Source organism: Raphanus sativus, chromosome 2 (assembly GCF_000801105.2).
Source record: "Raphanus sativus cultivar WK10039 chromosome 2, ASM80110v3, whole genome shotgun sequence".
NCBI classification, from domain to species: Eukaryota; Viridiplantae; Streptophyta; class Magnoliopsida; order Brassicales; family Brassicaceae; genus Raphanus; species Raphanus sativus.
This window is the reverse complement of record NC_079512.1, coordinates 26,474,188-26,491,782: the sequence shown is the minus strand read 5'-3', so window position 1 is coordinate 26,491,782 and position 17,595 is coordinate 26,474,188. Positions and strand designations below refer to the sequence as shown.

Here is a 17,595-nt window from a genome sequence, read left to right as displayed (position 1 = left end):
GATACCAATTGTAACATCCCTGTCCCGAGGATCATTTATAAACCGGTCTCTTTTCCGAATCATTCAAAAACTCTTTATTAAAATCAAGATAGTCTTACACAAAACCGAAACTTAACTCGAGGATAGGTTATCCAAAGACGAAAAAAAAACTCAAATGGAAATAGTTCGAAAAGTAAAAGAACTTGAAAAACAACTGGCACCATACGGACTCCTACTCCTGCTCCCTCCCAGCCGTACCTGAAATGAAAGAGGGGGTGAGTACAGAATACTCAGTGAGGGCAGGCTCTAGGAACCCACGAACCCACTCAAGCCCAATAGCAGTCAACACAGTTACAAGTTAAGAAGTACTAAACCACACAGCAACCTACACAATCAATCAACCTAGACATAAGGACCTATAGCCGTTTACGGACGTCCCCCCACGTGCCGGCCTATCCTGGAAGGGGTGCCCTCTCTCGGGAAAACCGTCCCCCTCTCCAGCTTCCTAAATGGCTATCCGAGTTGCAGCACGTTGGCCCATCGGCGCTGTCCGCCCCTCGGTCATAATAGCCATAATTATGCCACGACTCGGCATTGACTCGACTCGATCCTAGGCGCCACTTACATCATTTTATATCCCGCATCTCGCGGTAGGCACTTCTTATATCCCGCATCTCGCGGTAGGCACTTCTTATATCCCGCATCTCGCGGTAGGCTCAACTCTTTACTCCCCGTGGGTACCTCGTGTTAGGCTACTGTCCCACGGTTCACAACACATCACATCCTAGACTCTAGACGCCCACCCGTTCTCGGTGGTCCAAACAGGACTACAAGCAACTCATTGACATTCATCTTTCACATTCTCAACTCATTCTCGTTATTAACCACTTTCACTTTACTCAACCTCATTCACTTTAACATTCACTTTCACTTCCACTTCCACATACTTTAACACTTCTCATTTCTCATTTACAGCATCCTAATAGTTCTAGGTGCTTCAACTCATCAACACATAACACACGACACAAGCCATCTAGGCTACCACAACCGCAGCAACACACACACATGATTCAGATCCGATTAACACGTGACTATGACAGAACCATCTATTCAACATGAGACGAGTTCACAACCAAGTCCTCACCTTAGTCTCTTGAAGGGGTAGATCTGGTTCTAGGAAGTGGAAACGAGTTGGTCACCTCTCCGGATCTGATCCAAAGGATTCATAAGAAAGGAGATGGGATTTAGGTTCAGATCTTGTCATACCCAATGACTTAGAAGGTTAGGGATCCAGATTACCTTGAGGTTCAGATCTGAGAAGGTTACAAGAAAAGGAATCAAGGAGGCGACGACTGGGGGCTCGGGATCGACGGCTCGGGCTGCGAGCGGGACGATCGGTGGCTGGCGAGCGGGCGGCGGTGACCGGCGGCGGCGGCTGGTCGTCGACGATGGGAGGCGGCGGCGAGGTTCTAGTCGGGCAGGGCTTCGCTTGTTGTCTCTCTTGTGGTGAAACCCTAGGAGTGATGTCCCTTTTATAAGAGATGGGAGGGCTTTGGAGTAGGGTTTCACTATCTTGGGCCTGCAGTTCTCGGGTTCCATTTTGGGCCGGGCCCGGGATGTTACACCCCGCGCAAGCGCGGGGTTCGGTGATAAAAGTGTTTCATTATGTAATGGATCCTCTCTAGAATTGTTGTAAAACTGTATCAGTGATGTTGTTATTTGCTGAGATAAAAAGTTGTGGTAAAAATGTACATTATTCTTCTGATTATGAGTAATCTTTTAGCAGGTGAATATAGTCGACGTTTGTTGTATTTTGTAATATTATATATAATTCTTATCTTACTACAGAACAAATTACACTATTTATCATGATTTCGTTGTTCATTTGAAGACAGACTCAGAATATCGTTGCATACCAATAATCTCTAAAATAGTCTCAAGTTACAATTGTTTTTGATATTTTACAATCAGATCCGGTCTATAGCATAGACAAAAAAAAAACAGTCATCACGATGCGATAGTTTTAGTAATGTGAAGTACATTATAAGAAAAATTATATAAATTTATGCATTATTCTTAAGAATAAGGACATAGTCACATAGACTTCTATTTGAGTATAGAGTGTTATGAAAAATAATTAAAAATAATGTTAGCCCGACACTGTTTGCAAATGCATATCATCACTGATAAAGTTATTTAAATAAAACAACAACATATGGTCTCAACAATTTTAATGAACACAGGAGCGCACACAATTGAAACCGCGGCTTGCAAGGTAATCACGGATAGGTTACTCAGCATCAACGGAAGCTTCATAGGTTTAAGCATCAACCCTATGTTCTTGGCGAGCTTGCAGCAGTCATGTCCCATGGGCGGGAACGGTTTGAGCCGCGTGGCTCTAGACATGGGAAGCCCACTCGTGTTCGACACCTCCATTTTCAAGAACATACTCAATGGAAGTGCAGTCCTCGAGATTGATCAGAGCCTTTTGAACGTTCCGACCATTTACCGTATGATGCAGCAGTTCGTAACTGGAAAGAGGTTCCAGACGGTGTTTATGAGGGCAATGGCTAGGATGAGTGAAATCGAGGTAAAGACAGGGTTAAATGGAGAGATTCGACGGAATTGTTCCAGGGTTAACTAAACCTTTGATTAAACAGCGATTATGCTGTGTGGTGATAAGATTAGTACAAGGTGGGTGAAAGGATGGATCCTAGTAGTGTAAATCCCTTTTCTTTTGAAAATGTAATCCCTTTGCTTTTCACATTTATATGATTTTTGTTACCTTTTGATATCAAGTGCCATAGTAGTATCTGAAAATTTTGGTTTAATATTTATTTTGTTATCAATTTTTTGGTTTAACATATCTGACCTTAAAAGAGCTAAAACTTAAATCACTTCTTATTTTTTTCCTTTAAGATTTGTTGTATTCATGCTTATTCTATAAACAAACATAGAAGATTATACTTGAGATATTTTAGTTGTTTTGCCATTTTTTGTGTGTGTAAATTTACAGCTAAAATGTATATATTTTACAGCTAAAAGTTTGAAAAACGAAATCCTACAATTTAAGGAAAGCGTGTGAAGAAGATATTCTGGACTTTCTCTTTGTTTCTAGTTCAATATTCTTCCAATAAAGCAATATTTATTAGGTAACAAATCAATTATTCAAAATTAAGCTCTTTAATGACAAATGTTGATCAACATAAAAATCAAATCAAGTTAAAATGGCAAGTTATTTCATTGAGAATACCATAATCACTAAACGCGTACACGAAAACTACACCGTTTTAACGGGGGACCTAACCTCAGAACTATATAAATAACCACCACCTCCTTCTCATATTCTTACACATTTCTCATCTCTCTTAGTGATCAGACGAGTTATAAAAACAACAGAGAATCAAACAATGGCCGTATTCTCCGCCTCGTTTCCTCTCCTCCTCCTCTTCCTCTCTGTTTCCTCTCTTTCTGTTAACGGAAACACCGTCGAGTGCTCCGCCGTGATCCCAACCATGGCGAAATGTTTGCCTTTCGTGATGATCGGGAGCCAACTGGATAAACCCGCGACCGAGTGCTGCTCCGTTCTCAAAACCGTGCTCGAAACGAAAGCTGAATGTCTGTGCGAAGGGTTGAAGAGCAGTGGCGCCTTTGGAATCACTCTGAACACCACTAAAGCCGCTACTCTTCCCGCTGCTTGCAAACTTAACGCCCCTCCGATGTCTGCTTGTTCATGTGAGATTTTTCTTCATCATCTCGCAGACGATCTTTTGTAGTTGTTCTTGTATATAACAATATTAGATTAGATCTTTAGCTGTTGTTGTTGTTGTTGTTATATTGTATATAATATTAGGTTAAATCTCTTGCTCTCTTCTAACAGTGATCTTTTTGTTGTTGTTGTTTCTATATAAAATATTTTTGTTAGATTTTTTGATCTCCTTTAACAGATCTTTTGTTGTGTTGTTGTTGCAGCGTCTACTAAACCTCCTGCTAGTGCGCCAGGTATATTCTCTTTCCCTTTGTTGATTTTATTGTAAATCATTCTTTAGTTTCTTTGTTTTTTTTTGCATGCCATCTGAAAATATTTACTTTTGTATAAATGATCAAATTTCTTATTCTTCACCATTGTAATTTTCATGGTCTGTGAATTTTCTGATTTTTATGCTTTGGATCTTTGGACTTCTTTGCGTTAAAAATGTTTTGATTGGCGTTATTATTATAATAAAGTAGGGGAATTTTAATGTCAATAGCCATTATGATAAAAATGGCCTTTTTAAAATACATTTTATTAGTTACGAGCTAAGCTATGACCAAAATCATACCGTTTTTGACAAGTGACAAAAGAAAGAAACAATGAAATGAACCAGAAACAATCAAATAATCATGCCTGTAGATGTATCAACCTTTATTATATATGTGTTTTGACTTTCGTCTACTAACTTCTTTTTGTAACAGCTCCAGTTCCTGCAGCTGGACCATCAAAAGGATTGGGACCAGGTTTGAGCACTGCTCCAGCTCCAAGCCCATCTCATAGTAACCATGGATCTTCAATATCTGTCTTGTCATTTGCAATCAGCGGCGCATTGGTCATATTGTTCGCTCGTATCTAACACCCCTATACCTTTTCTTTAGTTGAGAGTTGGCTTTTATCTTGTGAGTAACTATGGAGTTCTACAGCTTATTTTTAGCTATGACATTATCAAGACTTGGTTTTAATGTGTGCTCTGTCACGCATTTGTTGTTTTTATTTATTTGAATTGAGCGGTTATTATTTATAAGATTGTGTTACATTGGATCACAATTAGACACACTGGATCATCTAACAAAATCTCAAACAAAATATGAGGCAGATCTAGAGAGGAAGGAAAACATGACCAATATAACCCGGTTTAATTTATAACCGGAATTCGTAATAGATTTGCAGCTCACAACGTGATATAAACTGTTGGTTATTTTTGGGTCAAAAACTGGTTGGTTTTAATTCGGTAAAAAATTCAAAGATATTTTTTTTGATAGTCAATTCAAAGATAATAATTAACTATTTTCAATGCATATTAATTATTCAACTAGGCCAAACTGTAGAATTATATTATACACATCATAAATATATTAATAATTGTTTTGAACAGATAAAATTATATTTAAAAATGTCTGCCACAAATGTAGAAAACTAAAACAAACCTATAACATATTACAGTACATATATTCAAAACATTTTACTGATTAAATTTATGATCTGAGGTTAGAAAAGATATATAACTTTGTTCTTAACTATTATTTAAAGTTCAAACGGGACTAACATATATAAAATTTCAAAACTTTAATTCTAAACTACATGTGCAGAATATATCACCGTTTCTGTAAAGAAGTTTATTATATCTATCTTTCAACATAGGTTAAATTTTGTATCAGTATAGAGAAAATTACTAAATCAGAAACGAGAGAAAAGAGAAATTCCAGTTTCAAAAAAAAAAAAGAAAAAAAAAGAGAAATTTTATGAAAATTACAATTATTTGTTTTCAACAATTATTTGACGTTAAAAGTAAAAAGTAAGGCAATTCACGGCCTTGTAAGTCAGTAGAGGCCTGATTGAAAATGGGCCCACCACTCATTTAGTAAACGAGCTCCGTCGTATATAAACCCTAACAAGACCAATAAACAAACCTCTCTTCACTTATGGCTTCTCTTTCACGCCACTCTCTTTGACTCTCTCTCTCACTCGCTTCCCCCTTGCGCCGATCGTCTCCTCCGCCTCGTCAAGTATTCTCCTCTCACCGGGTACGGAATCAATCAATGTTTCTGATTCTTTTTCGCCATGTTCTCGATTTCGATTGTGATGTTACCTTTCCCTTTTGATCCCTGAAATTAGGGTTTCTTTCTCTTCTGTAATTTCTGAAATTAGGGTTCATTTTTAGGGTTTTACTCTTTCTGGGTTTGATGATTTGTCTTTATTACATCAGCTGTGTGTTCTCAGTATCTAAATTGGTTGTAAAGTTCAAGTCTTTTTTGTATTTGGTCTGTTCAATGTCTTAACAACAGGCTTTGAGTTGCACACCAGATGTCTGTTGATCTCTGCAAGAAGAACCCATCTTTTCTTTGGTGCGCCTGTGGTTACATGAGCAGGGGGAGGTTGTGGTGCTTTCATATCATCTTGTTCAGGCACTGGACTTAGTCCTTCTCTCTCACCCTCTTTTCTCTCTCTTTCTCTCTCTCTTCTCTTTTCTTCTTAGCTTCTCTGCAATTTTCTGTTTGATTTGGTTACAAAGTATTCGCTTTTGCTGGTCTCTATTACTGTAAACTTGAAGAAACAGTCACCAATAGTGCAAAGTTTTCCCCTTTGGATCTCTCTCCCAATGGGGAAAACTCAGCTGGCTCCTGGATTCCGGTTTCACCCCACTGATGTCGAGCTCGTGAGATACTACTTGAAGAGGAAGGTGTTGGGGAAAAAGCTCCTCGTTGATGCAATTGCTGAGCTCGACATTTACAAGTTCGAACCCTCTGATTTACCTGGTACTCATTTCTAAACCCCTTCTTGTTTTGTTATGAAAAGTTTCAGTTATTTTCTCTGTCTTACGAGTCTGTCTTTACAGATAAGTCGTATATAAAGAGTGGGGATCTGAAGTGGCACTTCTTCTGCCCAAGGGAAAAGAAATATTCAACTGGAGTTAGGGCAAACCGTGCTACTGCCTGTGGTTACTGGAAGACCACAGGGAAGGAGAGAGATGTTCTGTGCAATGGGGAAGTTGCGGGAAAGATTAAGACTCTGGTTTATCATTTTGGTAAGTCACCTCGTGGGGAGCGGACTGATTGGGTTATGCATGAGTACAGGCTTGAAGACAAGGTTCTGACACAGAAGAATGTTCCTCAGGTATTATACTTATTTAAAATGGCTTTGTAATTTCAACTTCTTCCATTTCATGTAAAGCTTTTATATCATTGTTTCTTTGTTTTGGTCTGCAGGATACTTATGTGCTGTGTGTTCTATTCAAGAAAGATGGACCGGGACCTAGAAATGGAGCGCAGTACGGAGCTCCGTATAAGGATGAGGACTGGAGCGATGAGGAACATGATACTGGTGTTCCTGCTACCAACGCTCCGGCAGTTCTTCACGGAGAAACCAGTCTTGTTGTGGCGTCCTCCTCGCATGTCCCTAATAAGGATTGTTTTGTTGGCATGATAGCTGAATCGTGCGTCTCTGACTTCCTACAAGCTACAACAACTGCCAGCGATCTTCCGCAACTGAATGATGCGGCTAACACTCCTCTGTCTGCTGCTGCACCACTTCTTGATTCTAACAGCATTGCCTCTCTGGCACCACCGACCCTTGAAGCTCCTAACAACGATGATGACCTATATTCAATGCTACTGGATTTATTTGTTGATGAGGATGAGTACTTCCGTTTCTCTGAGTTCAACAACACTGAGGTAGGCGCTCGGCATCATTTTTCTTTTTCTTAAGCCATAATATATGAACTTAGTGGGTATTGGAACTTGGTTAACATTAAATAAAAGCTTCTTTTCTATTTAACAAAAAGAATCTTTACGCCTCTTGATTAAATTGTATAAATTCTTGATGTGTCTGTACATGTCCCTCATAGTTTATCATTTTACAGATGAGACATGATCCCAATGTCTCGGCTCCAATCTGCTTAGGAGAAGGAGAAGACATATTCAGCGAACTACCAGAGTTCAGCAATATGCAGCACACCAGCGTGCCAAGGACACCCTCTTACGACCTAATTGAAAACTCGGAGCTATACTTGGATCTACAAGATCTCACCGCTCCATTAGCACCACCTCAGATTGGTAATGTCAGTGACTCTTATCTGAGCCATCAAGGCCAGTTTGATTTCTCCACTGCTGCTAATGATGAGGATCCTTATGGCTTCTCTGCTTCCATGGGACAAGGACCAGACATGAAAAAGAGGTTTGAAACCAAGAATTCTCCTCAGCCATTTCGGTCCACTCCCATGTCTGAAATGCTTGTCTTCACAAATCAACAGAAGCATTGAAGAGAGACCATTGAACAATGATCACCCTTGTATATATTTCTAAAAGTTTTCTTTTAGTTCGTACTTTTCATCATCTCTTTTATGTCCCAAATCCTCCATTATCAGCAGTCTCTGCTACTTTGGATTCTCATTTTTCTAAAATCATGACATTATGATTTTGCTGTTCTTGGTTTGCCCATATTTATTTCTTTTATCGAATTAACTATGACAAATCATCAAAAAAGTTGCACTAAATGCTAAATATAGCAAGCTAAGAAATATACTGGTTTATTAGAAAAAACAGTTTTACTGTATTTCCTTGGTACTTTTAGAAAGTTGCTTCAAGTTGTTACAACTTACAACTTCTCTAGTTCTTCATGAACTCACACTAAATAGAAAATAAAAACCTTTTCTTTTGGTTACTAAGAAACAAACTCGATCTCTCGCGTATATAAACTCCATCTACTGATCTCATTTCTTCAAAAAATAAAATAATACAGTGCCAGTAAACATAAATCTCAACTTATTCTTCAATCTTGATTCACATCTCAAATCAAGAATCATGGTAAGGTTCTTGGCCCTAACGTTGATTCAAGTCTTCATCGTTTTGTTTGTGGCAAATGTCTTGGATTCCACGGAACTAAATGTAATGGACAAATGTTGGAGACCAAACCCGCATTGGCGTAAAACCCGTAATCAGCTGGCTCGGTGTTCTGTCGGGTTCGCAGGAAAGATGACCGGAAACATCGGCAAAGGAGTCACACAATACAAAGTAACCGACCCTTCTGATGATCCTCTAAACCCTAAACCAGGAACCCTAAGATACGGAGCAACGCTCATCAAAGGCAAAAAATGGATCACGTTCAAAAGAAACATGAAGATCAAACTTCACAAACCGCTACTAATCAGCAGCTTCACGACACTCGATGGTCGCGGTGTTAGCGTTCATCTCTCCGGTCCCGCTTGTCTCATAGTCTACAAAGCCACCGATGTGATCATTCACGGACTCAAAATCCATGATTGTAAAGCTCATGCACCGAGCTCGGTGATGGGACCAGACTCAAAGATCATTCAGCTTGGACAAGTGGATGGGGATGCGATTAGGCTAGTCACGGCTAAGAAAGTGTGGATCGACCACAACACGTTATATGATTGCGAAGACGGTCTATTAGACGTCACAAGAGGGAGTACTGACGTCACGGTTTCCAACAACTGGTTTAGGAACCAGGACAAGGTCATGCTTCTTGGACATGATGATGGCTATGTAAGAGACAAAGATATGAGAGTCACTGTTGTGTTTAATCACTTTGGTCCTAATTGCAACCAGAGAATGCCAAGGTAATTTATTTGTAACCATTTTTACATTTAGTTTTAATTTGTTATATTGATGGATTATGTGAAACACGCAGAGTGAGATATGGATATGCTCATGTTGCGAATAACTATTACCAAGGATGGACCCAATACGCTATTGGAGGAAGCATGAGCCCTCGCGTGAAGAGCGAATCAAACTATTTCGTCGCACCAAAATCTGGACGCAAAGAGGTGCGTATCAAGCTGCCACTCGAAATATGAAACGCAAAACGCATTTTCTTCTCATCTAACGTTTACAATTTGTTTGTGTACTTGGTTGTAGATAACTTGGAAGAAACGTAGCCAAGGTGATCAAATGCAATGGAAATTCTACTCGGTGAATGATTATTTCGAGAACGGAGCTTGTTTCGGCCTAGGGAAAGGTATTGGAAAAGCCCGGCCCAATTATGGCCCATCTCAGAGGTTCACAGTAGCGAACGCTAAGACCGTTAAAGAACTCACTTCTTCAGCTGGAGCGTTACACTGTACCAGAAACTCCGTCTGTTAGAACAACACCGCTTAAAATGACACTTTTTAGCGTTTCTAACATTTCAGCGTTTTCTTGTTTTTGTCATTCATGAATACACCTATATGTATACGTAACCTTTTAAGAACGATATATACAGATAAATAAACAAGTTTAAATAAACATAACAATGTTGATTCAGTTGGAACACAAAATGCAAACAATTTGAGGCAAAACGCTTCACCTTATCGAGCTTCCGTCTACTAATAAGAGTCTAAGATCATGTCCAACCTATTGCTATTTTACCTCTATATTAGTAGTTAGAGATAGAATTATTCCAATCCACCTCTAGATTTTTTTAAATACACCGGAAGCTTGATTGTAAAACTAGTAACCAATCAAGATAAAGGTTCAACATTATTTTTTTCGCACTTCAACATTTCAGCGCATTCTCTTCTTCATTCATGTACATGAATTTGACTTTATATAAAAAGCCTATGCGAGTAAATAACAAAAGCACTGTTACAAAACAGATTTAACCTCGTCATAAGTCTAACAGAGAGGATGGGGGTTTAATTATAAAACTAGTAACTAATCAAGGCAGTGATGTCTTGTCAGAAACAGAAGAAGACTTGTCCAGTGATTGAGCAGATTTAGAAGCTGTTACCGCAGTAGCTTGTTCGTCTTGGACGAGTTTCCTAAGTTTGGTCTGAAGGCCACGAACTCGATCCTCGGTTCTCCTCAGCTTCCTCCATCGATAAGCAGTCCAAAGGAAAAGACCGCCGTAGACAACAGTGTAAGAACCCCAAACATATGGATAAGCTTCAGCGTGATCTCTCAGTTTCTTGTACTTTTCTTCAATTGCTCCTACAAAACCAGGAGCCACTTGGTTTGGTTGGACTTCCTGGTTTTCTATCCCGCTCTGCTCCGTAGTCGCCATCTCAAGTCACAAAACTCAGCTTCTGACTAGAATCTGAAGCCAAACAAAGCAGAGAGAAAAAAATGTAAAGGATCTACATTGAGTTTATGAAGTGAACTAAACTAAGATCATCTGAGAAAAAAAAAACAATCTAAAAGATTCACTCTAAGTGATCTAAAAAGCAATCAACACGGCTTGGGATCAACAGTTTCTTAGGATTTGGAGAAAGATGCAACCAAAAGAGGGACGACATCGATAAACTTTGCACAAGCCGCCCTGAAAACCAAATTGGCTGGCGAGATCTATGAAAATTATACGCAGAGCAACAATCTCTGACGCATTTGCACAAACAGTTTCTATGCATCTAGGGGATGTATGGCTAATAGGAAGAGAGATAAATCACGAAAGGAATTTCATTTCTTCAAAATCATAAACAGGATCTTATCTCTTTCAGCAATTGAAAAAAAAACATAAACTAAGTTACCTGGAGTTAGAAGAAGCGTTGACAAAGTCGCCGATGATGATGATTTTCCCTAGTGAAGAAGCTCTGAGAGAGCCATCGATGCTTAAACCCTCACCAGATCGAGAGATTGGTAGAGGATGCTACTTTGTTGGATCCGTATCGGTTTAGTTTGATTTATGGGTTTTTTTCTTTGGTTTAAGTTAAAACCGAGTATAACACGGTTTGGTTTCGATTTTTACATCTAGTTTTACCACACTCGCTACAACAGCGCGTGATCCGTAAACGCGTTATATAAATACGCGACCAAGAAACCTTGTCGTTTCACTTTCATTCAGTCTCTGTAAAAAGAATCTCAAGAGTCTAGGACAAGAGACCTTTCTCTACCGCTGCAGCGTAACGACCAGGTCTCTCTCTCTCTCTCCTTTCGTAATTTTGTTCTTTTCTAGGATTTTCGTGAGTCCTAGTTCACTTTGGTCTGAAGAGAAGATTTTTGTACAGGTCATTTGGTAGAGAACATGTCGTGGAGAGGAAAACGAAAAGACAATGATGTCCGAGCAACAGATGACGAATCTGAAACCCACGCGCCGGCTAAGAAAGTCGCAAAGCCAGCCGACTCCTCCGACGAGGCTGACGACATCGTCGTCTGCACTGTTAGTCTCTCTCTCTCTGTAACGTTTCAGTCTCGTTTCTACTCTAATGACTCTGATACTTAAGGGTTTCGATTAAGTCCTGATTGGTGTTTTGCTCAAAAGTTAAGGGTCCAATCAAATTAGGGTTTATGATGATATTATAGCTTGTTTGGGTGGGTATTGAATTCAGATATCTAAGAATAGGAGAGTCTCTGTGAGGAACTGGAACGGCAAGATTTGGATTGACATTCGTGAGTTCTATGTCAAGGACGGCAAAACTCTTCCCGGCAAGAAAGGTGAACTCTTTTCTTCTTTCCCTATGAGTTTACTTCCTCTTGTTCTTGTTCTCACAAGAATGTGTTTTTGCTCATCTCTTAGTTTTCTTTACTGTTTTGTTAAGTTTCTACTGTATTATGCACAACATAAGAATGGTTGACAAAAATATTTGCAATTTCCTAAGCCTGTCTCTCTGTGAATCAGCTAAAATTAGTTTGTTCTGTCACGTGTTGACATTGACAAAGTTTGTTATAATGTTGCAGGTATCTCTCTAAGCGTCGATCAGGTAACTAACATCAATCTCCCTTATTTTTATGACTACCACAAGTCTTTTGCTCTCTGTTGTTATCTACTAGTGTTGACACTTAAATGTGTTCTTACAGTGGAACACTCTCCGGGACCACGCAGGGGATATCGACAAGGCGCTCTCTGATCTTTCTTAGCTTTAAAAGTTTGTATAATTAGTAGTAAAGTCTAGTAGAAGATGATGACTCAGTGTTTTTGATGTTTTTTTGGATCTTCTAAAGCTTTATGACATTGACAGAACACCATGTTCTGCTTATCGCTTTTGGTTCAGACAAGGTTTGGGTTGGACGTCAATGAAATGCATTAAAAACGATAATTACTCTTTTATTTTTTCTGTTGAAAATTACAACTTGAAAAGATAGAGATTACAGGAATTGAAGCATGCATTACACAATTGATTAATCATAGTCACTTAATTGATCAACCTCTGGTTCGTGAACATATTGTCCTATAGAGCTGGAACACCGAGTGATCCCACATCAAGAACTCTGGGTAATATCTGCACCAACCAGACCAAGGAATGATAAGCTATTTTGAAGGATAAAGATGAGAATAGACACTATAATAATCTTACTTCACCAACCCTTGCACTGATTTTCAAAGGAACAATGTCATCAGCTCTGGTAACGCCAATATTTACAATTGCAGTCACTGCACCAGCTTCATGAGCCGCTCTGCAAAAAGGACAGATGCTTCTCAATGAGATACAAACTCAAAACCAAAACAAAAAAAAGTTAAAGAGACTATACTCTCGCATTACCTGACGAGACGAAAAGCGGACATTGTCATCAAAGACGAACCCAACACTAGAAATCCATCGCTCTGTTTCGCAGCTTCCATTGCTTGAGCAGCTCTTTCCTTTGGGATATTGTCTCCAAAGAAGATAACCTTTTAAAGAAAAACCAAACTATAACGAGAAACAGAAAACAAATGCTTTGTCTCTATCTCAGGTATGAAAACGATCTTACATCAGGTTTTAGTACTCCTTCGCATTTCTCGCAAACTGGTATATGAAAACTTTCTTCCCAAAACTTCTCGTCAATCTCAATATCACCATCAGGTCTTTGTTTCATGCCAAAGGTCTTCTCTGATCCTGGTTCTCCATGATCAATACTTTCTAAAGCTTCTGCCCACTAGAGTAAGAACAACAAAAACGTTGTAACTTTGTGAGATATACACATTATGTTAGTGACCTTAGGATCACTGACCTTAGGATTGAGAGCTTTTAGCTGATCCTGAAACGAGTCTCGGGGAAAAGAGAAGCCACAGTCTAAGCACATAACAGTATATACTGTGCCGTGTAATTCAAGCGGATCACTCCCAGCACGATGATGCAACCTAAAAAAAACTTAAGAGCTTAGAGTCAACAACATCCAACAGAGAAGAGAGGAGGAGGTGATAAGTTTACCTGTCAACGTTTTGTGTTATGATACAATTAATTCGTCCAGCTCTCTCTAGTGATGCTAAAGCAGTGTGAGCTGGACCTGGTTGTGCTGCAGTGAACCGTCTCCATCCAGCATAACTCCTTGCCCAATACCGCCTACGAGATCGGCTTGATCGAGTGAATTCCTGTGGCAAAGAGGTTGCATACAGTAAATTAAGAAAGAAATCAATTTTTTTTTCAACTGACTTCAATCTTGCCCTTCAGATCACCTGATGGGTAATTGGCTTGAAACCAGAACTGTATGCTCCATTGGGACTGCACAAAACAATCAAGCCACGTCAAAAAAGTTTATTACAAAACAGAACCGGAGATGTATGTAATAAAAGGGAACATGTAAATAAAGAATCTTGATCAGAGCAGACAAGACCAAATGACTAAATGAAAGAACAAGAATAACCTTCTATAATCAGGGATGCCACATTCAGTGCTAATCCCAGCTCCAGTCAAGATGGTGAGTCTTTTACTAGACAAGAGAAGAAGAAAGCCATTAGATTTTTTTTTTAAAAAGATCATATATATTTATATGCTCACTTCACTTGTGAAAAAAGATAAGTATAGGAATAACAACCTTTGCTCAAAAAGTTGATACAGCTTATGGATATCTTCCTTATGAGGAGGATCAGCATCTGGAACTATCTTTTTATCCCTAAGAAACCTCGGAGGTGCCTTTAATTCATTCCCCAAAGAACCACCAGGGATTGAAACTCGGCATGTTGTTCTCACAAACCGTCTACATCCTTTAAACAGCATCACCAAGTTTCCTCTAGACCTAAGTGGTTGACACATGGTGAACATGTCTGAAGAAAAAAAAAAAAAATAACACGTTTGAAACACACTAACTCATTGCATATAGGTACGGAAGAAAAATCACATCAGGATGTTTCTCAAATACTTGCCTGTAGCAACACCTCCCAACGCTCTTATCATTGCTCAAAGAAGAAAACCTCTAATTAACAATCGTATCCTCAGGAAACCAATCAACACATTCTACAGAGAAATGTAATACAAAAAAATAGTGATGTAGGATCCATCCTAAGCATTGAAACACAGAGAGAGAGAGAAAAGTGATCTAGACAGAAATGGCACTACTAAAGAACGAAACCGAGACATCAATAAATCACCGACAGTAAGTTCTGTAAGGAGACCAAAGGAAAAAAAAAAAAGAGAAGCTTGCAGGTTTGAACAATAAAACAAACTAATCAACGATTGAAATTGAACAAAACAATAACGTATAGAGTTATATCTCCGGAGATATATACCTTGAGAGGTCGTTAATGGCGGATGAAACAAACGAGATTTCTTATTCAATTTTTTGTTTAAAAAAAAAAAAATCTGCAGAAACAAAAAAAGAAACGAAGAAGAGGTGGCAACAACGATCGGACGTTAGGAACTCATTCTTGGATGAGTAAGAAGCCACGTTGCGCGCTTATCCACCGTTACATTTCACTTAAAACTAAACGGTGTCGTTTCGGGAACCAAACAAACAGAGACCTAATTTGCTCAAAAGAACTCCGCCTCGTCGCGCCACCGAAGATCCCTCTCCGTCGCCTGACGACTTTTCGAAGAATCTCCCGTCGTAAGTCAATACTCCATTTTTTTCGAATTGTTCTCAGTTAAATTGTTAAATGTTTTGATTCTGTACGTTTTGATTTCAGAAATGATTCGATTATGTTCCACTAGCTTCTGTTTTATTTCTTTTCTTCTGGTTCCTCTCAATCAGTCAGTGATCTTTTAGCGTTCGCTTTCTTCTTTGGTGTGTTTCTACTACAAGAATGTGTTAACATCTTGAGAATCAATCTTCACTATATCTGCTTAGCTTACTAGTAAAAGCTTTGCGTCGCTCTTTTAATTTGATGATGTTTTGATAAGATAAGTTAGGATAGTCTTGACTGTGAGAGATAGAGATGTTAACTAATGATTTTTTCACTGAGCTGAAAATTTCTTAAAGGGTTTGGAAGAAAGAGATGCCACACAGAACAAGGCCTCTGACGGGACTCTTGCTTTTCACTGGAATCAACGCTGTTTTGGTGCAAACCATCACTCCTGTCTATGACTTCGTCTGCTTCTTGCCCTACTGGGAGAGAAGGGTATGTTTCTTCTCCATCTTCTTTTCGTTTTTTTGGCATTGATCACTTTCTGTTTTCGTTAATGTCTCCTAGTGTGTAGATAAACCTTTCTTAAGGACGTGAATCTCTCTTGTGTCTGTGTATGGTTTCCATCCTAGTGGAAGTCTTTCAGGGCGTGTTTTTTCATGTCATATATTGTCTTATATTACAATATACTTCATGTTTTTTTGACACGAGAGCCAAATTCTTGAGCTAGTATTAGCAGTAGCGTTGTATATCAGTCTTGTCACTTAGCTGTTTAGAGGTCATGGGAGCTAACCATCTTTGGATCAGTTGGTTATTTGCATTGGTCTGATGAATTATGATCCCAGCACTGCAATTACTAAATTAGCAAATTGGATCACGCTGCTGCATCATTATACACGCTCTTCTTCTAACTCTTTTTTGTGCATCTCATGTCAATCTCTCACTAACTTTGGCTTCTTCTTCTTCTTTTTTTTTTGATATTGTTTCTCTGTTGTTTACATTGAATTTGTATAGAGAGAGCGAATCCGGATGGAGCGTGAAGCGGTGGCTGCATCATCAAACAGCACAACCTCAGCACAGGAAGCTACTCGAGCATCTGCTGGTTGATGAACTCCCTCGATACCTGAAACAATCATATTTTTCGTCTGTAAGAAACTGTTGTTAACCCTCTGATTACTGAATAATTGCGTGCACGAGGAAGGCATCTATCTATACATCTCTGCTGAGTGGACAGCTTTTTTTGACTATTGAGTGATCTCTCTTTTATCTAAACCATCTAAAATGCTTCCTTTCTTTAACTCACTATATTATTTTTAGAGGAACGAAATCATAAACCATTCAAACGCATTGCTTTAGCAACCCCAGAGAAATCGAGTCTCATGTTGATCTGCAGATTCCCAGCTACCAACCCGTTTACATAATGACCCAAACTTGGCCTGTTATTATTAAATTGCTGCAACAACTGATCAACAGAAAAAAGAGAGACAAACATGGCCCATTAGTATCGACAATTGATAGAAAAGAACAAAACGGTGAGAAATAGTTTTCAGATTTGCAAAATTAGCAAGTTCAGAAGTCGCAATCTATATATCATAAACTCAACAATACTCAATGAAATTCTAGAACACAATCCACGGTTTCAAAATAAATGTCCAATAGTAATGCTTTTACTTTTTACACACAACATATGTAAATACTATATCATCGAATAAGACAAGTAGTCATATGAATAGTATATATGCGATCCTGCATGTTGTTAAAGATATGCTCTAAGTTTCGACAGTGAGGTCCCAGTTGTCTCCTTATCCAACTTCTTAAGCATATTCCCCAAAAAAAGTAAATACGACAGAACACATAAAGTAGTAATCCACCACAAAAGAAAGTATATATTATATGTTTTAGGTCAAGTTAGGCAGCTATAACATCAAGCTCCATGAAGCTTCCTATTTCAATTCACACAACGACTTAAACAAACAACTGCAAAAAAGTATGAAGTCGATATCTCGATATATATAATGCCAAATTCGGATCAAGTCCAGATACAATTTACCTGATTTTTGTAATAGGAAAAACGATATTATTCTATTGGTCCTATGACTCGTATCTTTTACTTTTAAAACTTGATTGTTACCACCCAAAACGACAATAAACAACTTGTTCATCCATTATGATTAGGG

General features: G+C 38.8%; 8 protein-coding genes across 13 annotated transcripts; 6 read left to right on the top strand and 2 right to left on the bottom strand.

Moving 5' to 3' along the window:
* Positions 1-2,212: 2,212 nt before the first annotated feature.
* LOC108839129 (peroxidase 71-like) lies at positions 2,213-2,623 on the top strand. Its single transcript, XM_018611959.2, has one exon. It carries the CDS (start codon positions 2,213-2,215, stop codon positions 2,621-2,623), a length of 411 nt encoding a protein of 136 aa, XP_018467461.2.
* Positions 2,624-3,303: 680 nt separating this feature from the next.
* Positions 3,304-4,774, top strand: LOC108842351 (non-specific lipid transfer protein GPI-anchored 29). Of its 2 annotated transcripts, none has more exons than XM_056992102.1 (3): positions 3,304-3,714; positions 3,952-3,981; positions 4,441-4,774. In XM_056992102.1, the coding sequence occupies exons 1-3, from the start codon at positions 3,390-3,392 to the stop codon at positions 4,587-4,589; spliced, it is 504 nt and encodes a 167-aa protein (XP_056848082.1). In that variant the 5' UTR covers positions 3,304-3,389; the 3' UTR covers positions 4,590-4,774. The 2 variants fall into 2 exon arrangements, with proteins under 2 accessions (XP_056848082.1, XP_018470729.2); XM_018615227.2 differs by having other exon boundaries at positions 3,315-3,714; positions 4,435-4,774.
* An 866-nt stretch (positions 4,775-5,640) lies between these two features.
* On the top strand, positions 5,641-8,156 carry LOC108842348 (NAC domain-containing protein 82). Its single transcript, XM_057002814.1, has 6 exons — positions 5,641-5,757; positions 6,019-6,225; positions 6,302-6,489; positions 6,570-6,847; positions 6,940-7,404; positions 7,593-8,156. The coding sequence occupies exons 3-6, from the start codon at positions 6,333-6,335 to the stop codon at positions 7,989-7,991; spliced, it is 1,299 nt and encodes a 432-aa protein (XP_056858794.1). The 5' UTR covers positions 5,641-5,757; positions 6,019-6,225; positions 6,302-6,332; the 3' UTR covers positions 7,992-8,156.
* Positions 8,157-8,492: 336 nt separating this feature from the next.
* LOC108842349 (putative pectate lyase 2) lies at positions 8,493-9,933 on the top strand. The gene is made up of 3 exons (XM_018615225.2): positions 8,493-9,308; positions 9,380-9,515; positions 9,607-9,933. Exons 1-3 carry the CDS (start codon positions 8,533-8,535, stop codon positions 9,829-9,831), a joined length of 1,137 nt encoding a protein of 378 aa, XP_018470727.2. The 5' UTR covers positions 8,493-8,532; the 3' UTR covers positions 9,832-9,933.
* Positions 9,934-10,187: 254 nt separating this feature from the next.
* On the bottom strand, positions 10,188-11,352 carry LOC108827904 (uncharacterized). Its single transcript, XM_018601420.2, has 2 exons — positions 11,193-11,352; positions 10,188-10,762 (listed from the first exon to the last, which is right to left on the bottom strand). The coding sequence occupies exon 2, from the start codon at positions 10,727-10,729 to the stop codon at positions 10,385-10,387; it is 345 nt and encodes a 114-aa protein (XP_018456922.1). The 5' UTR covers positions 10,730-10,762; positions 11,193-11,352; the 3' UTR covers positions 10,188-10,384.
* A 112-nt stretch (positions 11,353-11,464) lies between these two features.
* On the top strand, positions 11,465-12,698 carry LOC108843218 (RNA polymerase II transcriptional coactivator KIWI). 2 transcript variants are annotated; one of them, XM_018616349.2, is made up of 5 exons: positions 11,465-11,575; positions 11,670-11,821; positions 11,991-12,096; positions 12,340-12,362; positions 12,460-12,698. In XM_018616349.2, exons 2-5 carry the CDS (start codon positions 11,687-11,689, stop codon positions 12,517-12,519), a joined length of 324 nt encoding a protein of 107 aa, XP_018471851.1. In that variant the 5' UTR covers positions 11,465-11,575; positions 11,670-11,686; the 3' UTR covers positions 12,520-12,698. The 2 variants fall into 2 exon arrangements, with proteins under 2 accessions (XP_018471851.1, XP_018471852.1); XM_018616350.2 differs by having other exon boundaries at positions 12,281-12,362; positions 12,460-12,643.
* LOC108843217 (NAD-dependent protein deacylase SRT2) lies at positions 12,682-15,202 on the bottom strand. 4 transcript variants are annotated; one of them, XM_057002810.1, is made up of 11 exons: positions 15,086-15,153; positions 14,723-14,813; positions 14,395-14,623; positions 14,224-14,289; positions 14,036-14,081; positions 13,791-13,951; positions 13,591-13,720; positions 13,351-13,515; positions 13,143-13,270; positions 12,957-13,056; positions 12,682-12,881 (listed from the first exon to the last, which is right to left on the bottom strand). In XM_057002810.1, exons 2-11 carry the CDS (start codon positions 14,751-14,753, stop codon positions 12,831-12,833), a joined length of 1,107 nt encoding a protein of 368 aa, XP_056858790.1. In that variant the 5' UTR covers positions 14,754-14,813; positions 15,086-15,153; the 3' UTR covers positions 12,682-12,830. The 4 variants fall into 4 exon arrangements, with proteins under 4 accessions (XP_056858790.1, XP_018471849.1, XP_056858792.1 ...); XM_018616347.2 differs by having other exon boundaries at positions 14,723-14,770; positions 15,086-15,144; XM_057002812.1 differs by lacking the exon at positions 14,723-14,813 and having other exon boundaries at positions 15,086-15,202.
* A 98-nt stretch (positions 15,203-15,300) lies between these two features.
* On the top strand, positions 15,301-16,665 carry LOC108843221 (uncharacterized). The gene is made up of 3 exons (XM_057002813.1): positions 15,301-15,402; positions 15,775-15,913; positions 16,433-16,665. Exons 2-3 carry the CDS (start codon positions 15,791-15,793, stop codon positions 16,523-16,525), a joined length of 216 nt encoding a protein of 71 aa, XP_056858793.1. The 5' UTR covers positions 15,301-15,402; positions 15,775-15,790; the 3' UTR covers positions 16,526-16,665.
* The last annotated feature ends 930 nt before the right edge of the window (positions 16,666-17,595 follow it).

What these genes read in the sequence shown, in the direction of transcription:
- LOC108843217 (XM_057002810.1), bottom strand. Translation starts at nt 14,753, where the DNA reads ATGATAAGAGCGTTGGGAGGTGTTGCTACAG. An exon ending in GTTGGGAGGTGTTGCTACAG is followed by an intron (nt 14,624 to 14,722) that starts GCAAGTATTTGA and finishes TTTTTTCTTCAG; the next exon opens with ACATGTTCACCATGTGTCAA. An exon ending in AAGGAGTACTAAAACCTGAT is followed by an intron (nt 13,271 to 13,350) that starts GTAAGATCGTTT and finishes TTTCTTTAAAAG; the next exon opens with GTTATCTTCTTTGGAGACAA.
- LOC108842348 (XM_057002814.1), top strand. Translation starts at nt 6,333, where the DNA reads ATGGGGAAAACTCAGCTGGCTCCTGGATTCCGGTTTCACCCCACTGAT. An exon ending in CGAACCCTCTGATTTACCTG is followed by an intron (nt 6,490 to 6,569) that starts GTACTCATTTCT and finishes CTGTCTTTACAG; the next exon opens with ATAAGTCGTATATAAAGAGT. An exon ending in CTGAGTTCAACAACACTGAG is followed by an intron (nt 7,405 to 7,592) that starts GTAGGCGCTCGG and finishes ATCATTTTACAG; the next exon opens with ATGAGACATGATCCCAATGT.
- LOC108842349 (XM_018615225.2), top strand. Translation starts at nt 8,533, where the DNA reads ATGGTAAGGTTCTTGGCCCTAACGTTGATTCAAGTCTTCATCGTTTTG. An exon ending in TGCAACCAGAGAATGCCAAG is followed by an intron (nt 9,309 to 9,379) that starts GTAATTTATTTG and finishes TGAAACACGCAG; the next exon opens with AGTGAGATATGGATATGCTC. An exon ending in CAAAATCTGGACGCAAAGAG is followed by an intron (nt 9,516 to 9,606) that starts GTGCGTATCAAG and finishes ACTTGGTTGTAG; the next exon opens with ATAACTTGGAAGAAACGTAG.
- LOC108843218 (XM_018616349.2), top strand. Translation starts at nt 11,687, where the DNA reads ATGTCGTGGAGAGGAAAACGAAAAGACAATGATGTCCGAGCAACAGAT. An exon ending in AACTCTTCCCGGCAAGAAAG is followed by an intron (nt 12,097 to 12,339) that starts GTGAACTCTTTT and finishes ATAATGTTGCAG; the next exon opens with GTATCTCTCTAAGCGTCGAT. An exon ending in TCTCTCTAAGCGTCGATCAG is followed by an intron (nt 12,363 to 12,459) that starts GTAACTAACATC and finishes GTGTTCTTACAG; the next exon opens with TGGAACACTCTCCGGGACCA.
- LOC108827904 (XM_018601420.2), bottom strand. Translation starts at nt 10,729, where the DNA reads ATGGCGACTACGGAGCAGAGCGGGATAGAAAACCAGGAAGTCCAACCA.
- LOC108843221 (XM_057002813.1), top strand. Translation starts at nt 15,791, where the DNA reads ATGCCACACAGAACAAGGCCTCTGACGGGACTCTTGCTTTTCACTGGA. An exon ending in TGCCCTACTGGGAGAGAAGG is followed by an intron (nt 15,914 to 16,432) that starts GTATGTTTCTTC and finishes GAATTTGTATAG; the next exon opens with AGAGAGCGAATCCGGATGGA.
- LOC108839129 (XM_018611959.2), top strand. Translation starts at nt 2,213, where the DNA reads ATGAACACAGGAGCGCACACAATTGAAACCGCGGCTTGCAAGGTAATC.
- LOC108842351 (XM_018615227.2), top strand. Translation starts at nt 3,390, where the DNA reads ATGGCCGTATTCTCCGCCTCGTTTCCTCTCCTCCTCCTCTTCCTCTCT. An exon ending in TCCGATGTCTGCTTGTTCAT is followed by an intron (nt 3,715 to 3,951) that starts GTGAGATTTTTC and finishes TTGTTGTTGCAG; the next exon opens with CGTCTACTAAACCTCCTGCT. An exon ending in ACCTCCTGCTAGTGCGCCAG is followed by an intron (nt 3,982 to 4,434) that starts GTATATTCTCTT and finishes TTTTTGTAACAG; the next exon opens with CTCCAGTTCCTGCAGCTGGA.